At 40.5% G+C, this 19,317-nt stretch overlaps 1 protein-coding gene across 2 annotated transcripts; it reads right to left on the reverse strand.

Moving 5' to 3' along the window:
- Positions 1-8,650: 8,650 nt before the first annotated feature.
- LOC111856801 (interferon alpha-16-like) lies at positions 8,651-17,927 on the reverse strand. Of its 2 annotated transcripts, XM_023837046.2 has the most exons (6): positions 17,854-17,927; positions 10,234-10,308; positions 10,063-10,149; positions 9,491-9,643; positions 9,196-9,300; positions 8,651-9,038 (listed from the first exon to the last, which is right to left on the reverse strand). In XM_023837046.2, the coding sequence occupies exons 2-6, from the start codon at positions 10,297-10,299 to the stop codon at positions 8,931-8,933; spliced, it is 519 nt and encodes a 172-aa protein (XP_023692814.1). In that variant the 5' UTR covers positions 10,300-10,308; positions 17,854-17,927; the 3' UTR covers positions 8,651-8,930. The 2 variants fall into 2 exon arrangements, with proteins under 2 accessions (XP_023692814.1, XP_023692813.1); XM_023837045.2 differs by lacking the exon at positions 17,854-17,927 and having other exon boundaries at positions 10,234-10,496.
- Positions 17,928-19,317: the final 1,390 nt, after the last annotated feature.

A 19,317-nucleotide genomic window follows, 5' to 3' on the forward strand; every position in this document is an offset into this window, starting at 1 on the left:
AGAGGCCCCTAGGCTACAGTAGTCTGTGGGCTCCCCCAACCCCACCCCCCTCCATGCCAATGGGGGCCCCCTTGCAGGCTGGCACACGTGGGGCCCCTAGGCTTAAGCCATATCTAGCCTGTGCGTTAATCCGCCCCTGCTGGTGGCACTCAGTGGGATCAGAATGTTGCTGGTTGAGCCTCACCAGTTGCTCCACAAGTGATTAGACCCACAAAACATGACTGAGGGGAGAAATGGGGAGGAGTTCATCAGAGGCACGGGGTGTGTCATGCAGGTGGGAGAGAGCATCGGCTTTGGCATTATTGGAACCGGGGATGCAGCTTACATGGAAGTCAAAGCACGTGAAGAAGAGTGCTCACCGTGTCTGGCGAGAATTCATCCATTTAGTGTCACGTACGTACTCCAGATTCCCATGGTCGGTGAGCACCTGGAAGGGGTGTTGGGCCCCTTCTAGCCAATGTCGGCACTGTTCTAGAGCGGCTTTGATTGACATTGCTGACATTGTAGTTCCGCTCTTCGGGGGTTAACTTCATCTAGTAAAAGGCACAGGGGTGAAACGTACTGGTCTGTGGATCGCGCAGGGTGAGGACTGCGCCTAAGCCAGCCTCAGAAGCATCCACCTCCACGATGAAGGGGAGCAATGGGTCAGGCTGGCGGAGAACCGGAGCAGAGCAGGACAGTTCCTTTAGTCTTTGGAAGGCGGAGATGGCTTCAGGGGTCCACTGCAGGTCCTTTGTGGAGCCACATGTCCTTATACAGCTGGTGCTGCACTTCGCTCACACCAGTCTGATCTTGCTGTTAGACCAGTTTCCAGTGTCTGGCTATCTGTATTTCTGCAGCCAACATCAGCAGTGGCTCCATTTGCAGCCTCTGAGAGACATGGACTCAGTGACCAACACAACCACATTGGCTGACTTGTGACAAATACTGGTTGAAGAATGAGACGCCCTCCCAACGCAGTGTGGCCAAGCTGGTGACCAGCATGAGGAGGAGGTGCCAGGCTGCTGTGGCTGTGTCTGGTTCTTCCACACGCTACCGAGGCTCCTGCTTGTTAAATGAATAAATTGTTAAATTGCCAATATCTTGTTTCTTCAGACTTCAATCATCCAATCCACTAAATGACACCAAACAAGAGTCAATAGCAGAATCAGTTGTTTGGCGTTGGCAGAGAGGATTTGGCATGTTTTTCATGGGCACAACCCACATACTCAACTCTGCTGCTCAGCCCACAAATGCATTTTCCTTACAAATGTGGCACCATTTAAAATGGGAAATAATACCTTTCCAACGGTATTAGATTTATTGTCGAGAAGCATTGTCACAACAAACAAATAATCAACCAAACCTTACCTTTTGTGCTAAGTTTAGAAGTTAATAATAAAAAAACATATGCAAAATGTTTAATATCACTCTAGGCAGATAACTGGTCCAGTGGCATTAAATGATTGTTTATTGAATATTCCTTTACTAATAGCACCCGCATTCTATATTTGCATGTTTCTCCAAAACAGTATCTATGAGGCACTATCTGGCCACTAAATGTTCGAACACTTTGAAAGACTGAAACTCTTTCTGAATCAATAGTTTCAATTTTCTTTCTCAGGAGCCCCACTTTTGCCATCGCCATATTCACCACTAGGTGTCACTGTTGCACACCGGGTTACATGAGACTTCTAGCAGGAAACTTCCGGCAAATCATCTGGCTGGAAAGCCTCAGTGCTACGTAAAGCCTCGTTTCACCATCACTACTTACTATTCGCCAGAGGTGTTATCCACAAAATACGTAGAAAAATACACAATCCATAAAGGATGGGAAAAGTAAAGAAGTAAATCAACAATAAAGCTAGAAGTTCCAAACACTAGGCAGGTTTCCCCAAGACTGAGCTACATGTACAGTAGCTCAGCAGGAGAAACTTAAAAAGGAAGGCTTACTAAGTTCTCCTGAAGCTAATTTTAACTAATTGATTGACTGATCTGCTAGTTGGCTGCTGCAGTGGTGGTTCCAGCTTGTATGGTGTCCTGTGGGAACCCCCCCCCCCATTCAGCACCCCCTCCCCCCAGTCAGAAAAAAGAGCACCAATTTGTACCTTTGCTTGTCACTGAGATTGCCAAATGTACCCTAGCTGTAGGTAAATATACCTTTTAGTCTAATTTGAGGTACTGAAATCGACTCTGAGGAACATTCCCAAGGTACAAACAACGTTACTGTACCCTCAATGGTACAAAAATGTTCCTCAAAGTCCATTTGTATACCTCCAAAGGTACATTTACCTACAGCTAAGGGTACAACAGGCAGCCCCCTGAGGGTACATCCCCAGTCACCCCCCTACCTTGGGCTTCCAGTCATCCCCCCCCCCATCATGCGGTAGCCTGCCTAGTGCACAAACCAGCATCAAGGCAGGCACTCCAACAGGGTTACTTGCCCCACACAGTGATGTGACATACGTGCCCAATGGCGTTGGCAGTTTGACACTGGAGGGGACTGAATTTGCCCCTGTGGCCGGGGGCAAGGTGCAATAGTCACATCGTGAAAGGATGCGATGTAAGAAAATAAAAATTTCATCATGCAAAACAAGACTAACACTGTTCTAACGCAGTTTCTCAACTAAACATAACTCAATAACCATATGATAAAATGATTTTGTCAGGACTACAGTCTGAGGTATATGTTTCATCCTTGCACTCTGCATGCAGAGCCTATTGGCCTCAGTAACAAGCAGATTCATAATGAAAAATAAGAATTGAGCATATCTGTTTCATGGGGGTTAAAGTTGGAAATGGCAGGTGCGGGTGGGGGAACCCTAAGATCCTGTGTTGCAGTGCAGCGGGGAAAAATGATTAACCTCAAACTGATTCCTAAATTGACTCAGGCTACATCCAAACCGCTATGTTTTCGTTTAAAAGCTTGAGTTGTCAAACAAAAACCATCTCCATCCTCACAGCCGTTTTCACATTGTTAACAAAAGTATTTCCATACACACTAGAACTATTAGTCTACATTGGGCATGCGCACATCGACACAATGATCAGTAAATTAGTTTCTTTTTGAGCAAATATGCAGCAGTCATCTGCATACAGGCCAGCTTGCAACAGGGAAAGTGTCTTTGAAAGCAGCTTCTCCTCTTCCGCCATTTTGGAATACTGTTTACTTCTGTGTAGCGTAACCAGGTAAGCAATCAGACAATAAGTGGACATAACTATAGTGGGATCAAATCAGGGATGGGCCACGTGCTGAGGAGGGATCAATTAGGGCACTTTTAGAGTCTCCGTTGTCACTCATCCACTTTAAAATAGAATTGTCAGAAGTATACGACTGTCAGAGCGTTTAAAAAGTCTCTATTTTTGGGGGCTGAAATATCTGGGGTAGCGTGTATGAAATGGAAAAACTGAGACTAATGTCTGCATCTTAAAATGTAGCAGTGTGAATGTAGCCTGATACTAACAGCGGGACCAGTGGTGGAGCTAAAATCATCTACTGGCTCTGACAGCAAGCGCAGACAGACCAGGGCTGGGGGGCCCTTGGGGGGGATTCCTGACAGTCATCGCCAGCGGTCGCACCCCCGCACGAGCTCCGCCTCTAAGCGAGACCTAAGGTCACTCTAGCTAAGTTAGCCAAAGTGCTAGTCAAAGTGTCAGTTTCTGTGCCAGTAGCCTGCAAGACAGATTGCAAGTCAGGTTGCACATAAAATGGCTTTTGCATATTTGGTGATATTTGTTGAGCTCAGTCGAAACATCGCATTTGAAATTACCGGCCACTTCTGAAAAAAATGCAACTGATTATGCGTTCGCTCCCCTTCTGTAATGAGAAAATACCGGCATCACAAGTTAATCTGCATGCATGAACACAGGGAAGGGAAGGGATGAGAACAGAAAAAGGTCATGTGTTGGGAGTGGGGGCATGGCTGGGGGGGGCTAACATTACTTTCTCATTTGTGTAGTTTCTTGATGGTATCTGCTGGAAGGAATACCAGGCTACAGCACACAAAAAACAAACTTGCTTGACATTATCATGTATGAAACTGCAATCTGATATATGTATTTAACCCCTGCCGTTTCATCTGTATTGTGACAGAAACAAGTTAAATAGCAAAATCTGACCTTATGAGCGATGACCGCAAAACCCAAAAGCATGATCTTTTTTCACAATGTTGTTCATCCCTAAATAGATATCTGTTCATGTACTGGGGTGTAGTGGGGTGGGGGGGTCTGTTGATATTGAGGGGGGTCGCATCCTCCAGTCCCCGCTATTTCCGACCCCCCTGGACGTGATGTGCATATGAGCAGTAGAAAACCGATCGCCAGATATCACCACTCTGATTCTATTATTTTGAGCGGGTGCCCCATGCTGCCACCCCCCCCAAGCGAGATGCAGCTGCCCATGTCGCCCATTCCTTGCCACCAGTGGGCTTTTGAACTAGAGTGAGAGTATCTGAGGCTGCTCCCTGGCTTCCTCTGGTGGTCAGGTTTGGAAGTGACAGCAGGCCACCACCATAGACCACTTACTGTAACTATGGTCTGCCAATGATGAATGCCGATCAGAGAGTGTAGCATACAGAGAGTCCATCCATAGTGTTATCTAATCCAAACATTCAAGAGGAAAAACAGTTGTGTAATTATACAATATTTCTTCATGGTCTTCCAGTAAATCCAGTGATTATATTGCTTTGGTGTACTGTACTCACTATTGTTTATTTCCTATTAATGCATACTGTGTAGGCATTTTTTTTTTACTTTATAGTGATATGTACACTAATGTTCAAAAGTCTGGGATCACTTAGAAATTTCCTGTGGAATAGCTTTTATTTCTCAGAACACGAACAGACTGATGAAATTAAGAAGAAAGTTTGGCCATTTTGAATCTTCAACCGAACCCACAACTGCTGATGCTCCAAATACTCAACTAATCTAAAGAAAGTCAATTTCATTGCTTTTTTTAAATCAGCAAAACAGTTTTCAACTGTGCTAACATTATTTCAAAAGGGTTTTCTAATGATCAAATTTGCCTTTTAAAATGATAAACTTGGATTTACAAACACAGCATGCCACTGGAACACAGGATCGATGGTTGCTGAGAGTGGGCACACCATTATAGATATTACATTAAAAATCTGCGTGAGTTTTCAGCTACAATAATCATTCACAAAATGAATAATGTCTACTCTGTATTTTTGATTAACCTTGATGTTATTTTAATGGACAAAAAATTTGCCTTTGTTTCGGAAACAAGGAAATTTCAAAGTGACCACAAACTTTTGAACGGTGGCGTAGATATTTTGTGTTTTCTGCTTTGTAATATTGTAAAGGTACAAATCATGAATAGAAACATGAAAAGTAAACATTTTAGGAAACCCATCATGAGTGGAAAACGTTTAACTGATGATTTTCTTCTGAAGTGCGTGGCTCCTTCGCATGAGATTTCTATGCAGATGGCACGTCACGGGCACAGACAAAAGCTGCAAAAAACCCAGAGGTGAAGGAATCCCAGGAGCAAATATAGAGTGATTTAAGTACTAACGCTATATTAAAAGAGCGACCAGTGAGCTAAAACAACATACTAATTTTTTAAAATGCAGTACATTGTACTCGACAGATTAATACGTGTGTCAATAATTTATATGTGATGTGGAGCAACAGATGAATAACATGTTTTAAGTAAGAATGCATGAATCAATGTTTTATTTTTATGTTGTTTACAGACCTTTGAGTTGGTCCATCATTGTTTCCATACAAAAAGATCCCTTGGCTCAGTATTTTTGCAACGAAAATCTTTTTCTTTATTAAATTCACTTTGTTTTTCATCTTTTCTTTTTGTTTTTCTTGATTGCTTTAGCACGGTTCTCAAATGACAATTAACATTTGTGAAACAATGAGTGTAATCCAGGATTACTGGTCAAAATGCATTATGTAGATTCCTGGTGAAATTATTTTACATCCAAATCTCTATATGTATGCAATCATCGTGCAAACCGCCACATGCAAAACAGTTCACCAAACTTTCAGTATGATTCAAAAGTGTATTCCATATATTGCAGTGATACATCATTGTTGTATTTTGTTGTTTTGGTCTTACACAGTGCTGTATGAGTTTTTTGTATGCTGTTGTATAACGTATCTTGAGACTATTTCAGTAAAAACATGAAGACGTTATGTGAGTACATGTAAGTGCTTTCTTTTGAACATTACATACTCTAATGTGGAGCCTTGTGATGTTAAAACTGGTGTCTTTGACATGAATAACAATCGGTTTGCTAAAGAAAAATGATCAGTGAGAAACTGAGAAAGCGGGAAACGACTATCATTGAGAATTGTGGAGATCGATGATGAAGGCAGGCCTGCATTTCATTTTATTTGCATGACTAATTCATTGACAGAATAATTTGGTTTTGAGACATGAGTTTGGCCTAATTGTTGTGGGTGAGTTATGGCCTCTTGCAGCTTAAACAAACTGCAGTATTAATAAACCGTTTTAAGAAATACTGTCATAGTTGTTAGAAAGTCAAGCATGTTTCATAAAACGTGCCAAAGTAATTGAGAAGAACTGTATGTGGACAGGTATTTCAAATGCTGTAGCCTGACACTCAGCACCTATGTTGTTGGTTATCCCAGAATTAAAAGTTTAGACAAGAGTTGACGCTAATCAATTAAACTTTAAAGAAACACACACACACACACACACACACACACACACACAGAGGTTTGTAATTATATCTTTGTGGGGACTCTCCATTCATTTCTATGGGGAAAACTCTAATCCCCACATGACGACCTTAACCCTACCCCACCCTAACTTTAACGATAAATAACCAAACATTTTTAGTTTTTTGATTGCATTCACACATTCACAGATCTTTGTGAGGACCTGGAAAATGGTGCCCACAGCATAAAAAAACAGGTTTTTATTACATTGTGGGGGACATTTGGTTAACCTAATCCACTATATATATATATATATATATATATATATATATACACACACACACACAAAGGCAGAGTCAAAAAATTACATAACTGAAAGTAATTTTTTCTTTTGGTTAATGGCATAAATATATTTTTGCTTGTGGATTTGTCTCATATGTTTCACACATATGTGTTTCCCTCTGTACTGGTGGATTCTGGCTTTTGTTTTTTTATTGGGATTTTTCTGTTACGTTATTTCAAGCATGATTCTCTCACCGTTTTTTGCTTGTTTTACACATAGCACTGTGTTGTCCAGCAGCTGTAGCTATACTGGATAGGACACTTACTGTAGAGTCGCGGCAGTCATAAATGCAGAATGTTTGACATTGAGTCAATCACGGGGACTGAAAGGTGTGAGTACAGAAATTACACCTTTGCTTCATTTTTTTAAAATTAAATCTCTGATGGTTTCCTGCTTCTCGCTTGTTATATGACTTGTTAAATTATAAAGAGAAAACATGAAGCAATAATTACAAGATAAAGGTTCAAAGTGTAACTGGGTCACATTATCCAGAAATTGAAAATGATTAGGTACAACACAATACAGTATACAAGATATTTCCTGTAGTACTGCTCCCATTCTTTATAATTTCATTCAAGAGTCAAGAGATCTTTATTGTCAGCCTCTCAATATCTGGGAATTTATCTGGGACAGTACTGTGCAAAAGTCTTACACAACAAGAGGAATTCTGTTTCGCTCAGACCAAAAACCGCAATTTAACATTAGAGCATATGTAAATTAAGACTAACACAACAAATGCTTCGGGTGGCATGATGGTGCAGTGGTTAGCACTGCTGCCTCCCACTCCTGGGGCGTGGGTTCAAGTCTCGGCCAGGGTTTTATACATGTGGAGTTTTCATGGCTCCCCATGTCGTCATGGGGTTTCCTCCAGATACCCCCCACAGTCCAAAAATACACAGAGGTCAACTGGTGTTACCAAACTCTCTGTGGGTGTGCCTATAGTAGTGACTGAAGTGTGATGCATTCCCTGCCTTGTGCCGATGTGAGTGTGGTGTGTTGGTGTTCTGTGCCGATGTGAGTGTGGTGTGTTGGTGTTCCGTGCCGATGTGAGTGTGGTGTGTTGGTGTTCCCTACCTTGTGCCTACAGCCTCTGTGATAGGTTCTGACTCCAAATAGAGCAAGCTGACTGGCAATAAAAGCTAGCAAGAACTCCTTCTGTTCTGCTGAAAATGATCTTTTTGAATAGCTGGAAAAGAACTGTTTTGGTTCTCAAACCTCTCCTCAGGGGCATCCTAGCCATTAAATTGTATTAATTAAATTTCACCACCAGCTCACTTGATTAATTACTTTAGTTAAGTTTTAAAAAGTCAGTGAGGTATTGATTAGCCAAACAAGGTGTGATAGTGATAGACTCAAAAAACACATGGATGTGTTGCATGGTTGCTGCACATGCTGGAGTGAATTTTAGAGAACTTTGGAAATGATTAGGCTAACACACTTTGACAGACACGGTCTAAATTATCGATCCTATTTTCATCACATTGTACGTATTGTAACACCATTGAAAGATTATGATAATTTGACCTCCCCAAGGAGCTGGTAGAGGTAGCTGGGTAGAGGAAGGTCTGGATATCTCTCCTGAAGCTGCTACCCCCGCGACCTGAACCCCGGACAAGCGGCAGTTAATGGATGGATGGACGATTTTGAGTAATCAAAACAATTTATGCATTGCATAAATTTCAGTTTATTCAAAAAACAAAAACTGGTCTTGCATAGACAACTGGACACAAACAAATAAATAAAAAACAAATGAATAAATACACAAACGAGCAAATAAATAAATAAATAGTTAAATAAATAGATAAATAAATAGATTAATAAATAGATAAATATAAATAGATAGATTTTGAAAAACGAAAGTTCTTGATTAATGACCGCAGTCACGAAGCTTTTGTGAAAAACCAAATCATACTACAAGATGATTCACCGGGTTAAGCTGAAAATCCTGGCTTTAAGTTCTGTTTAACCAGAAAAGCGAGTCAGAAGCGTGGTCCAGTATGAAGCGCAGCGTATGAATAATCTCTTTTCTGACGATTTCCCATGCGCAAAAACTGAAGCTCTAGGGAAACAAAACCACACACATTTCTCAGTCAGTGAATGCTATAGCCTATTGCAGAAAAATCGTCAATAGCTTTCGTTTTTCATTAAAGGAGAAGAAATATCGCATGTTACATTCCGTTAATTTGATATTTTATATTAGTTGCATTTGTTCATACCTTTTGCTGTAAAACTGCTGCCATCTTCTTGAAGTATTGTCTCAACAGTTTTTTTCTATCAGCGATATCGATCCTGGCCTCGCTTTTCACCTTGATGTCCATCGTCTTCAATGAGCATAGCAGCACAGTATTAAATTCAGTAACAAAAACTTAGTGCAAGCACTTAGTGAAAAACATGTTAATTTAAGAAATTAATTTTCATGAATTTTCGGTTAAATGCGCTTTAATTATTATTATGTTCATAATAAACTGCACATCGTTCAGGTGAGCATCTTCGATGTTACATTTCACTTACACATCTGCTCGTCTCATTAACTAGACGGAAGATGATATGCTGGAATTCGTCAAGCATCGTCGAGTCATACTCTTCTGGTAGATCCCCATTTCCAAACAGTGAAATGATGTTGTTCAAAGTTTCACAAATTGCCAGCTTTACACCTGTTTCCTGCTACAAACGGCGAGAATTATTAATACGTTATTAATTTGTTTCATACGTTATTAAATTGTTTCATTATTAAATTCCTACACTTGATTTATAATTAGGTCCCACAAAGCAGAAATCAGATTGTACATTGAAATATTGAATACTGAAATTCCTTAAACATTAATACAATTTCAAAATTAAGACTACGGTGAAAATGTGAAAATGAGATATTTGGGAAATGGTACAGTTTAGCTTTGCAGTTAATATATACTTTTATATATATATATATATGTTCAAAGGGACATTAACATATTGAGAATGCTATCAAGTTGGGTTTCAAGACGTTGAGATGAGTTTTCCAGAAATTGTCCCATTTTAACAATACTTATCCTACCTGTTCATCTGTATTGCAGTGTTCTGCATAAATAAAAAGGCAGGCCTACCTCCGTGTTCTTGATAGACCTGAAAACAGATCCTGGGAAAGGAATCTGAACCATCTCCCCAATGCATTTTGGGGGAAAACGTCCACCCTGAAACAAAACGCGCAGAAAGCCAAATCTCAGTTAGCAAACAACGCTGGGTCGCCCATCAGGAGTGGACGGCATTAAACTCACCGCTTTGCTCAAAAGTGTATGGCTCCTTTCTATCAGCTTCCCATGCAAGTGGCACTTTGTGCGCATGGGCAAAACCTGCGAAAGGCCAAAGACAAAGAAAACCCAAGAGGAAATATATAGTGATTTAAGTGTCATTGTTATAGATGATTTGTGGATTAAAATAATGTCCTTTTAAAACTGGATACTGAAAGGCCAATAATGTTCTAAAGTAAACAGCATCCAAACTTTTTAACGCACAGTTGGCCTACGCTGTTCTGGACGGATCATTGCATTTTCGGTAATTTATATGTGGTGGTACGGATGCATTTTTTATTAGACAGAATTAAGAATCCGTGGAAAAATAAGCCTAAGTTTCATTTTCACGTCTTTTGCAGACGCTTTTGCAGACCGTCATTGTTTCCACACCTTTATCCGTTTGGGCGGTTTTGGTACAGGCCTAATACAAATTTGCATGTCATACAAATATCAACAAATGGAAACCTATGTGGCGCAAATTCAATGAAATCTTATTCAGTAATGACTCGGGATATTTTGAAGCAATTCCACGTCTTTGCTTTGCAACTTTTTTAATTTAATCTCAATTAGTTTCCTGCTTATTACTTGTTATATGGTTTGTTGAGTCATAAAAAAGAAAGCATGAAGAAACAAGAATTACAGGTTAAAAATAGAAAATATCATTGTGTTAATTCATCCAACAATCGAAAATGATGAAGTACATATATTATATATTATCTTATAAACTAAAATATATGATAGGCCTATTTCCAGTAATAATTATGCCATTATTTACATTTTAATGAATTGTAAAGTTAGTTAAAAGCCAAAATAATGTGACAGGAAAACACGTAGAGTAAAAAAACTATAAAAATCTAAATGTATTCGCAAAAATAAATCAAAAAAGTGCAAAACAAAAAATAAATTATGTGAATAAGTTATGTAAATAAACGACATGTTACAGAGCAGGCTAATTATATTACAATATAGGCTATTAATATTTTATATTAAAATATATTAAAATCAGCCAGAATCAAGCATAATGAGCATAAGGTTCTGTTCCACGTTAATTACAAATTTATTATGATATTCTTTTTGGTCTTTATTTGTTGTCATAATTTTTATTTTGGCGGTGTTGACCACATTTCATTTCACTGCAGGTTATATAGTTTGACTGTATTCCTTACATGTGACGAAAACCCTTCAGTCCTTGAATGTAATGCGCGCGTAATCAGGGGTGATTCTAAGATTTACATTATAATATTAGCTTATAATATCACCCAATAGGGTTTGACTCCCCCCGAACACACACCGCCCGGGTAAAAAGCAATTCTTAATTGAAAAAGACTTCGAAATGCGCGAAACAACACGTTTCATTTCCCAGTCGATTGTAGACGCTTGTGGGCTAATGTCTATCAGTCATTGTTTCCATACAAAAACGCTTAGTTGGGCTACGTTTAGCTGTTTTAGGAGTTTTGGTATTGTACTCATTTGTACGATCGGTCTATCATACAAATATTTTTTAAAAAGAAAAAGAAAGTTCAGTGAAATTGTAATTAATTTATGACACTGGATATTTTACCTAAGTATAATTCATGTGTACTCGTGGAATCTGAGTTTCGTTTTTTATTTAATTAGACTGGAATTTTCCTGCGGCATTTTTACTGCCGGTTTCTCTTAACGTGTTTCGTTTTCTTCCACGGCACTGTTGTTCAGCAGCTGTACCTATGCTAAACCAAGCACTTAGATTCGTAGAATTCATAAATACGTGAATATTCAACGCTCAGCGTAAAAAAAGAAGCACCGTTTTTGAAGGGCACTGCTTCAAAAAAAAAAAAGTACGTGTTTACTTTGTATCTCTTTTATTAAGTCTACCTTTGTTTCATTTGTCTTTCTTCATCCTGTCTCTGTTATATTGGTTTGACGTAATGCTGTACTGCAGATTTATACAAATACAACAAACAACCACTACCGCAAGAATACCTTCTTATTCGTTGCGATAGATTCGATAACTGCATTTAAATTTATTCATCTCTTTTCCTGTAAAAGTCCTTCCATCAGGTGTATTTTCTTGAATTCTCGAATAATGAGTATGTGTTTATATTGTGACTATTCGGGAAAGGCGTTATATTGTAAAGGGTTCTGATGGGTAGCTATGGGATGTCGGTCAGATCACACGCACACAAGATTGTTAACTGAGTGCTGGTTCTCTTGTGTCTTATTGTAGGTAGGTATGAGTATGTTTCTGAAAATAAAGAAGGAACCATCATTTGTGCAATGAGGTCCGAATACTGATGCAATCATTCACAACATACATAAAATCATTCATAACATTCATACATAAACTTGTAATAATGCCACATTAGCTCTCTATCAGTTTGGCAGTCAGAAGTGACACAGCATTGGTATAGGAAAGGACATTTAGATATTAGCAAAATTCGATTACATTATATTAGGTGAACTTTATTAATCCCACCAAGGGAAATTTCGGTGACGGGAGCTGCTGCAACAGGCTGCACGTCAGCACAATAGCAAACTTCTCCAAGATGCACACATAGGAAAACAAAAGATACAACTAATCAGTGATGATTATGCTTTAGTCATACAGCGGGGAAAATAAGCATTGAACGTGTCAACAATTTTCTCAGTAAATATATTTTTAATGAGGCTATTGACATGAAATTTACACCAGATGTCGGTGACAACCCAATGCAAACCACACATACAAAGAAATCAGAACAAAGAAGTCCATAAATTATGTTATGTGTAATAAAGTAAAATGACACAGGGGATAAGTATTGAACACATGAAGAAAAAGGAGGTAAAGGCACGGAAAGCCAGGAAACCATCTGAAATCTGTCAGCATTTAGAACGCAATCCTGTCCCCTATCAGTGCAAATTAATATCAGCTGGTTTAGTCCTAATTGATGGCCTATAAAAAGGTTTCTCATTACCAAGGTGTCACACAAGAAGCATCTCATGATGCGTGAAAGCAAAGAGCTCACCCAAGACCTTCTCAACCTGATTGTTGCAAAACATACTTTTGGCATTGCTTGCAGGCATATTTGTGAACTTCTGAATGTTCCAGTGAGCACACCGTCAGGGCCATAATCCGAAAGTGGAAAGAACATCATTTCACCATAAACTTGCCAAGACCAGGTGCTCCTCACAAGATTTCTGACAGAGGAGTCAAAAGAATAATCTGATGAGTTGTCCAAGAGCCAAGGGACACTCGCGGAGAACTTCAGAAAGACCTGGAATTAGCAGGTACAGTTGTTTCAAAGAAAACAATGTCATGCACTCAACCGCCATGGCCTCTATGCACGCTCACCGTGCAAGACTCCACTGCTGAGGATGCTGAAGCATGCTGAAGCTCATTCAAGGTTTGCTGCACAACATTTGGACAAGCCAATGAAATACTGGTACTGGCATACTTCATATAAGCGAAGGAAGGACGAATGGAGACATGTACTGAGACATCTACCAGGGTGCTGAAGATGAAATGAGGGATAGCCAGCATGGATTTAGGAGAGGTAGGTCCTGCTTAACTAATGTACTGCATGCAACTTGCAGGAGGAGGCATCGATTAAGGAGGGTGTCTTGAAGCTGTCATTACCAACAAAGGCTTTTAAATAAATTTCAATAAGCCTGTTCAATACTTGAGTCGTTTCACTTTATTACACATAAATTAATTTATGGACTTATTTGTTTTGATTTCTTTGTATTTGTGGATTACTAGAGTTGTTACCTACATCTGGTGTAAATTTCATGTCAATAGCCCCATTAGAAATATATTTACTGAGAAAAATGTTGACACGTTCAATACTAATTTTCCCCGTTTTAAATGGTCATGATCATGCGCTTTCAAATAATTTTGCCATTGTTAGCGCCAATGTTCTAAACCTATTTATTGAATTAGACAAAACATTAGATAGATTCATAGAATAATTATTCCATTTGGCTATAAAATTAAAGCTATTTTTCTACTCTGAGCTTGCAACCTTCAGTGGGACATACAACTCACAGTAACATCGCACATAGATACAGAGCGGCCTATAACCTTAACTTGGGAATTAACACGAAAATTGCTGCTTAATTGACACATTTCTCCCTCTGCTGGCAAGCAGATGCACCCACAGTTCAGTGCACAAGGAGGTGCCAACATTCTTCAACCTGTGACGTATCGTTCAGCTGTTTGGCCGATGATGTAATCGTGATGTTGCAGTTTCAAGGTACCCCGTAAGTTTTAAGTTCACCCTTACCGCTGCAGCAGGAGGTCATATCAATAAAAACGTTTTTAATGTTTTTAAGAAGGTTGCTCTTCTCAAATCAGTGCCATTCTAGCAAGCACCAATAACAAATTAGGGTGCTCTGTCATTCGTAAGTTCTACTTTAACTTTATACCTTAACGTTCCGAGGTGTTCTCCGAAACATCACTATAGTGAAGTAAAGAGATACTTTCGTGATGTTTATCTGAACCACTCTTTGCTGTCACTGATCAATGTTGTCAGCTTATACCGCAAGTGGCCCCCACTGTTCGGATTGCACGTCAGTGAAATGAGCAATATGCTGTAAAACAATATGTACTCAAATAATTCAACAGCTGGGCGAGGGGGCATGGTGACATCGCTATGGGCACACATGTAACACAGCGTGAAAGGATGCCATGTAAGACGTAACATCGCAATGGGCACACATGCAACACAGCGTGAAAGGATGCCATGTAAGACGTAGCATCGCTATGGGTACAGTTTCACAACTAAACACAGGAACAGATTACGGACCGGGCCAGCGGGGCCGCTGCCCAGGGGCCCTTGGGGTGCAGGGGGCCCGTGGGGCCCCTAGCCCAAAACAATTTGCAACGCTTATCAACAATGTATTTTCGTTTGTCTATTTTAGAGGGCCTACATTCTTTGATCCTCTGCCTACAAGGGCCCCTGACCCTATAGGGCCTCTGATGGAAACATGGAGGGAGGGCGTTTGGCTGCCAAGGGCCCTTGAATTGTGGTGGTTGTGGTGGTGGTGCTGGTGGTGGGGGGGGGGGCCCTCGCGAACGTTTTGCCCAGGGGCCCACACAACCCATAATCCGTCCCTGACTAAACATAATATAAAAATTACTGATCCATATGATAAAATGATTGTGTCTAATGCATATCAATCTTAGTTAGGTATATGTTTCCTCCTCGCGCTCTGCGTGTTTAACCGGCTTAATTCACTCTCCAGGGTGTCTGCAGAAATCCTGATGTGAAATTTAAGATTTTTAAAGACCTTTTTAAGACCACTGAAAGTCGAATTTAACACCAAACTGTAAGCGGAAATATGCTTTACCAGAATCAATATTCATTTATTTACGCCACAGTGACACACCCACTGTTCATTCAAGTTCGTATTAAAAAATGTCCAAGAATTAGTAATACAACAAAAGGTCCAACAATTGATGTGTGAATAATACATCAAATTCTACAAAGTGACGATCAAGGCCCGGGTGACTGAGAAATCCTCTTACCAAAAAAACAGAGGAACAACGGACTTAGATTAAGACATTAAATGCCCCATTCCCCAACATTACCTTGGGTTGCTGATTCAAAGACGATGCTGTAGACAAGAATAGCTGCATACAGCTCATGCTGCTTTAATTGTTTTAATTGTTCAAAGCACTTCAGCACTGTGGTTTACTCAGCCACAAGGTGGCATTTACTGCACCTGTACCATTCACTCCTAACAACACGCAAACACTACCCACTGTGCGAGTCGCCCCCACTACCCACATCACACACGCTGGGCACACGCACACCACTGTTTCCAAAAATTAACCCGACACATGATATTACTGGACTGCACAGTAATGCACTGGATGGCAGTCCTGCACTGCTTTGACATCTGCACCCTGTATCTCATCTGGGAAATCTGGCCCCTATGGGGCCCCTCCAGTGGCTGTCTAGCTTGGGTGCCTGTCCCTTCTGTACAGCCAAAGAGTCCCCAGGCTGGGAGGCCTGACAGAGGATATCATACATCATCTTCTGTCTGGCCATGGCTGTATCCTGCATTCAGCTCATGAACAGATAGTCCACCCCCAATATCACCGGCCGCTCAGGCTCAGCAGGCACACAGAACACCAGCTCTACCAGGGCACACAGCTCACGGCTCACAGGGGGTAAAGCTGGTGCTCTCCTGTACCACTGTGTGATTAGCCCACAGGACCAGGAGAAGGGGGGCGTCCCAGTTGCGCTGGTGCTCAGCAATGAGGATCGCCAGTTGTGTGGCAGCGGATGGGAGTCCTTCCTCGTCACCACGTTCAGCCATCGATAGTCGATGCAGAAAGACCACAAGCTGTCTTTCTTGGTGATGACTGTTGGAGCTGCCCACGGGCTGTCGAACGCTTTGATGACTCCCACCGCTGCCATCTTTTGGAGCTGCTGTTCTGCAGCTTGTCACACTATAAATACCTTCATAATGCATTATAATGGCTTATCTTGACCGTTATAATGTTTTATGAAAGTATTCATAGTGCATTATAGATGAGAGCTTCATAGTTCATTCATAATGCATAATAAACATGGCAATAGTATGTGCTATGCCTTCACACATATACTCAATATTCTTTGCTAAATAAATTTACAGCATGTTCACCATTTGAGTACCTTCATTAGCAAGAAAATGTCATATCTTTCATTCATCAAAGTAACTTCCTCCTGCAGTTATAATAGGAGAGAAAATTTGAGGCCTTCTTTCTACAAGGGACTTAATACTGCTGTTCCATAGGATTAAACAGTTAACTAGTTCATTTAAAGTTAATGGATAGTCTAGAATTGGACTATACCATCACCACACAACCAATCAATAGGATGTCAGACATGCAGTTACATACTCTTTCCATGTTATAAAGGACTCGTTTTATTTGACTTATATTTTCATCTATAATTGTTCGCTCAAACTTTCCAATGCTTAACAACAATAAAAATTCGGCAGTTTATGAAATAAATGGAAAAGTGGTAAAAACCTGTGGCGTGCAAAAACTTTTGACTGGTAGCGTATATTGTGAAAATTGCTGTGATAAAATGTTTGGCCGTATCGTCCATCCCTACGAGAAGACCACTCCATGTCTGAAACGGATAGCATGGGAAGATTTAGTAATATTCATAAGGGAAACGCTACTTGGTTTATTTGCTCTATCCCGCTTTTGGAAAACTCACCCCTGTTAGTAGTGTAGAACGCTCTCTCTAATACTTAAGATACTCTTTGTGCCTCAATAATTTGGGAAACGCCTCTGTTTTGTAGCAAAGGCATTGCAAGCTACCTGTAGTAATTTGTTACTGTGACAGCGCATCGCGTCAGCAGGGGGCGGTAACGTGTTGTCGTTGTTTCCGATGAATTTGCGGGGGAAGTTCGGTGGCGCTGCCTGCGCACAAATAAAGAGTGTGAGCTCTGTGTTGTACCGTTATTACGCTACCGTAGTAATGGTCAGGACCCTGAGGTAGCTATGTAAAAAGTAATGTTAGCCTTCAGCACGCCTTCAACCGGCGTGTTGTCCCCGTTTAATAATAACTAATATATAATAACTGTTTTTATTAATTAACGTTTTTATATTTTTCTACTTTATTAGTATTCAAATAATCGATTAATTACCTCAAATCAAAGATCTTCAATGCATCGAATCGTTCCCTCAGCGACGGTAATCTAATCAAAATACTTTCAAACCCAAGGGAAGAGAGTTATCGGGAGCAGGCAAGGTGCCAACAAAAAGGAGATGCCAGTCCAGTTGTATATGTAACATCTTATTAGGCACGCTAGCATGAATGCTTAAAAGTTACGTCCTTACTGGACAATTAAGTTTTTCTGTGAATATTACACAGGTGTTTGAATCTAGTGAAAACTACCGATACCCTCATTTGGGTGTTTGTTTTTTGCTTCTTTTTCCATTTAAGTATTTAATAAGCCAGTTTGCAGGGGATGTTAAGGAAGTGTAGAATAGTGTCTCATTATGGGTGATATTGATGCTTCTTACATGTGTAACGAATAGTCAAGGTCTGTTATCGCTGTTCTGCTGCAGGATCCTGTGTCATTCTTGTGTGAATTACTGAAGTGTCGGTTTTATTGTAAGCTACAGATCTCACGTTACGTGTAAATCATTTCCTGCCTTACAAGGTGATAAGGTGTTGAAAAAAATTAGCCATATTGCCTGGCTAACCCGTTTTGTTGTTCCGTTGTCGACTCAGAATAAAGTTTTATCTGAGAAATAGCATGGATACATTTTAGAGCATTTATTTGGCCTTTGGTTTTTTTCTCGTGTTGTTGACTTATCTGTATTTCCCCCTGTAGTCATGACTTTCATTTTTTGGTTTCTCTTTGAAAGTGGATTTTCCAGGCAAATTATTTCATGCATCTCCCAAGATTGTTTTCCTCTTCAAATGTTTGCCATAGTCTATAGTTCATTGTATCTAAAAAGCTGGCCACTTGAACTGACAGCAGTCAGAAATGCGTGCTGTTTTCCACAGTCTTCCCTTATGTAGCCTGTCCCAAATTTCTCGTTGCTATTTTATATCTAGGATCTGATTTTCTAGTCGGATTAATTAAATGAAGTTTCTCAATGTTTTTCATTTTCTTCACCATTATGTTCCTCTTTTAATCTCTTTTAATTAACATCCAGTTCATGCTTCTTCATACAGTACCAGCAGTATTAGGCTGCATGAATGTAATTACATATGACCTCTGGCTCTATGTATAGCAAACCGCCACATGGGTGGCATGGCACAACGGCAGCATGGGTGGCATGGCACAACGGCAGCATGGGTGGCATGGCACAACGGCAGCATGGGTGGCATGGCACAACGGCAGCATGGGTGGGCGTGTCTGGTTGTAGGCCCACGCATTTAGCGTTCATAGTGAGTGATACACTATGATAAAACGATTGTCTGACTGGTATGTGCATGCATGGTTAGATCAGCTCAGCTCAGGTCCGGTTGGGCAGTATGCGCTGATGCAGCGCGTTGCCGCACTTACCACACGGCGAAACTCCTCAGGATCCCGGCCGGCGATCCCCCACATGGTCCAGTCCCACCCTCAAGAAATGGCCACCCATCTGCCACAGCC

Source organism: Paramormyrops kingsleyae, chromosome 5 (genome assembly GCF_048594095.1).
Source record: "Paramormyrops kingsleyae isolate MSU_618 chromosome 5, PKINGS_0.4, whole genome shotgun sequence".
Taxonomy (NCBI): Eukaryota; Metazoa; Chordata; class Actinopteri; order Osteoglossiformes; family Mormyridae; genus Paramormyrops; species Paramormyrops kingsleyae.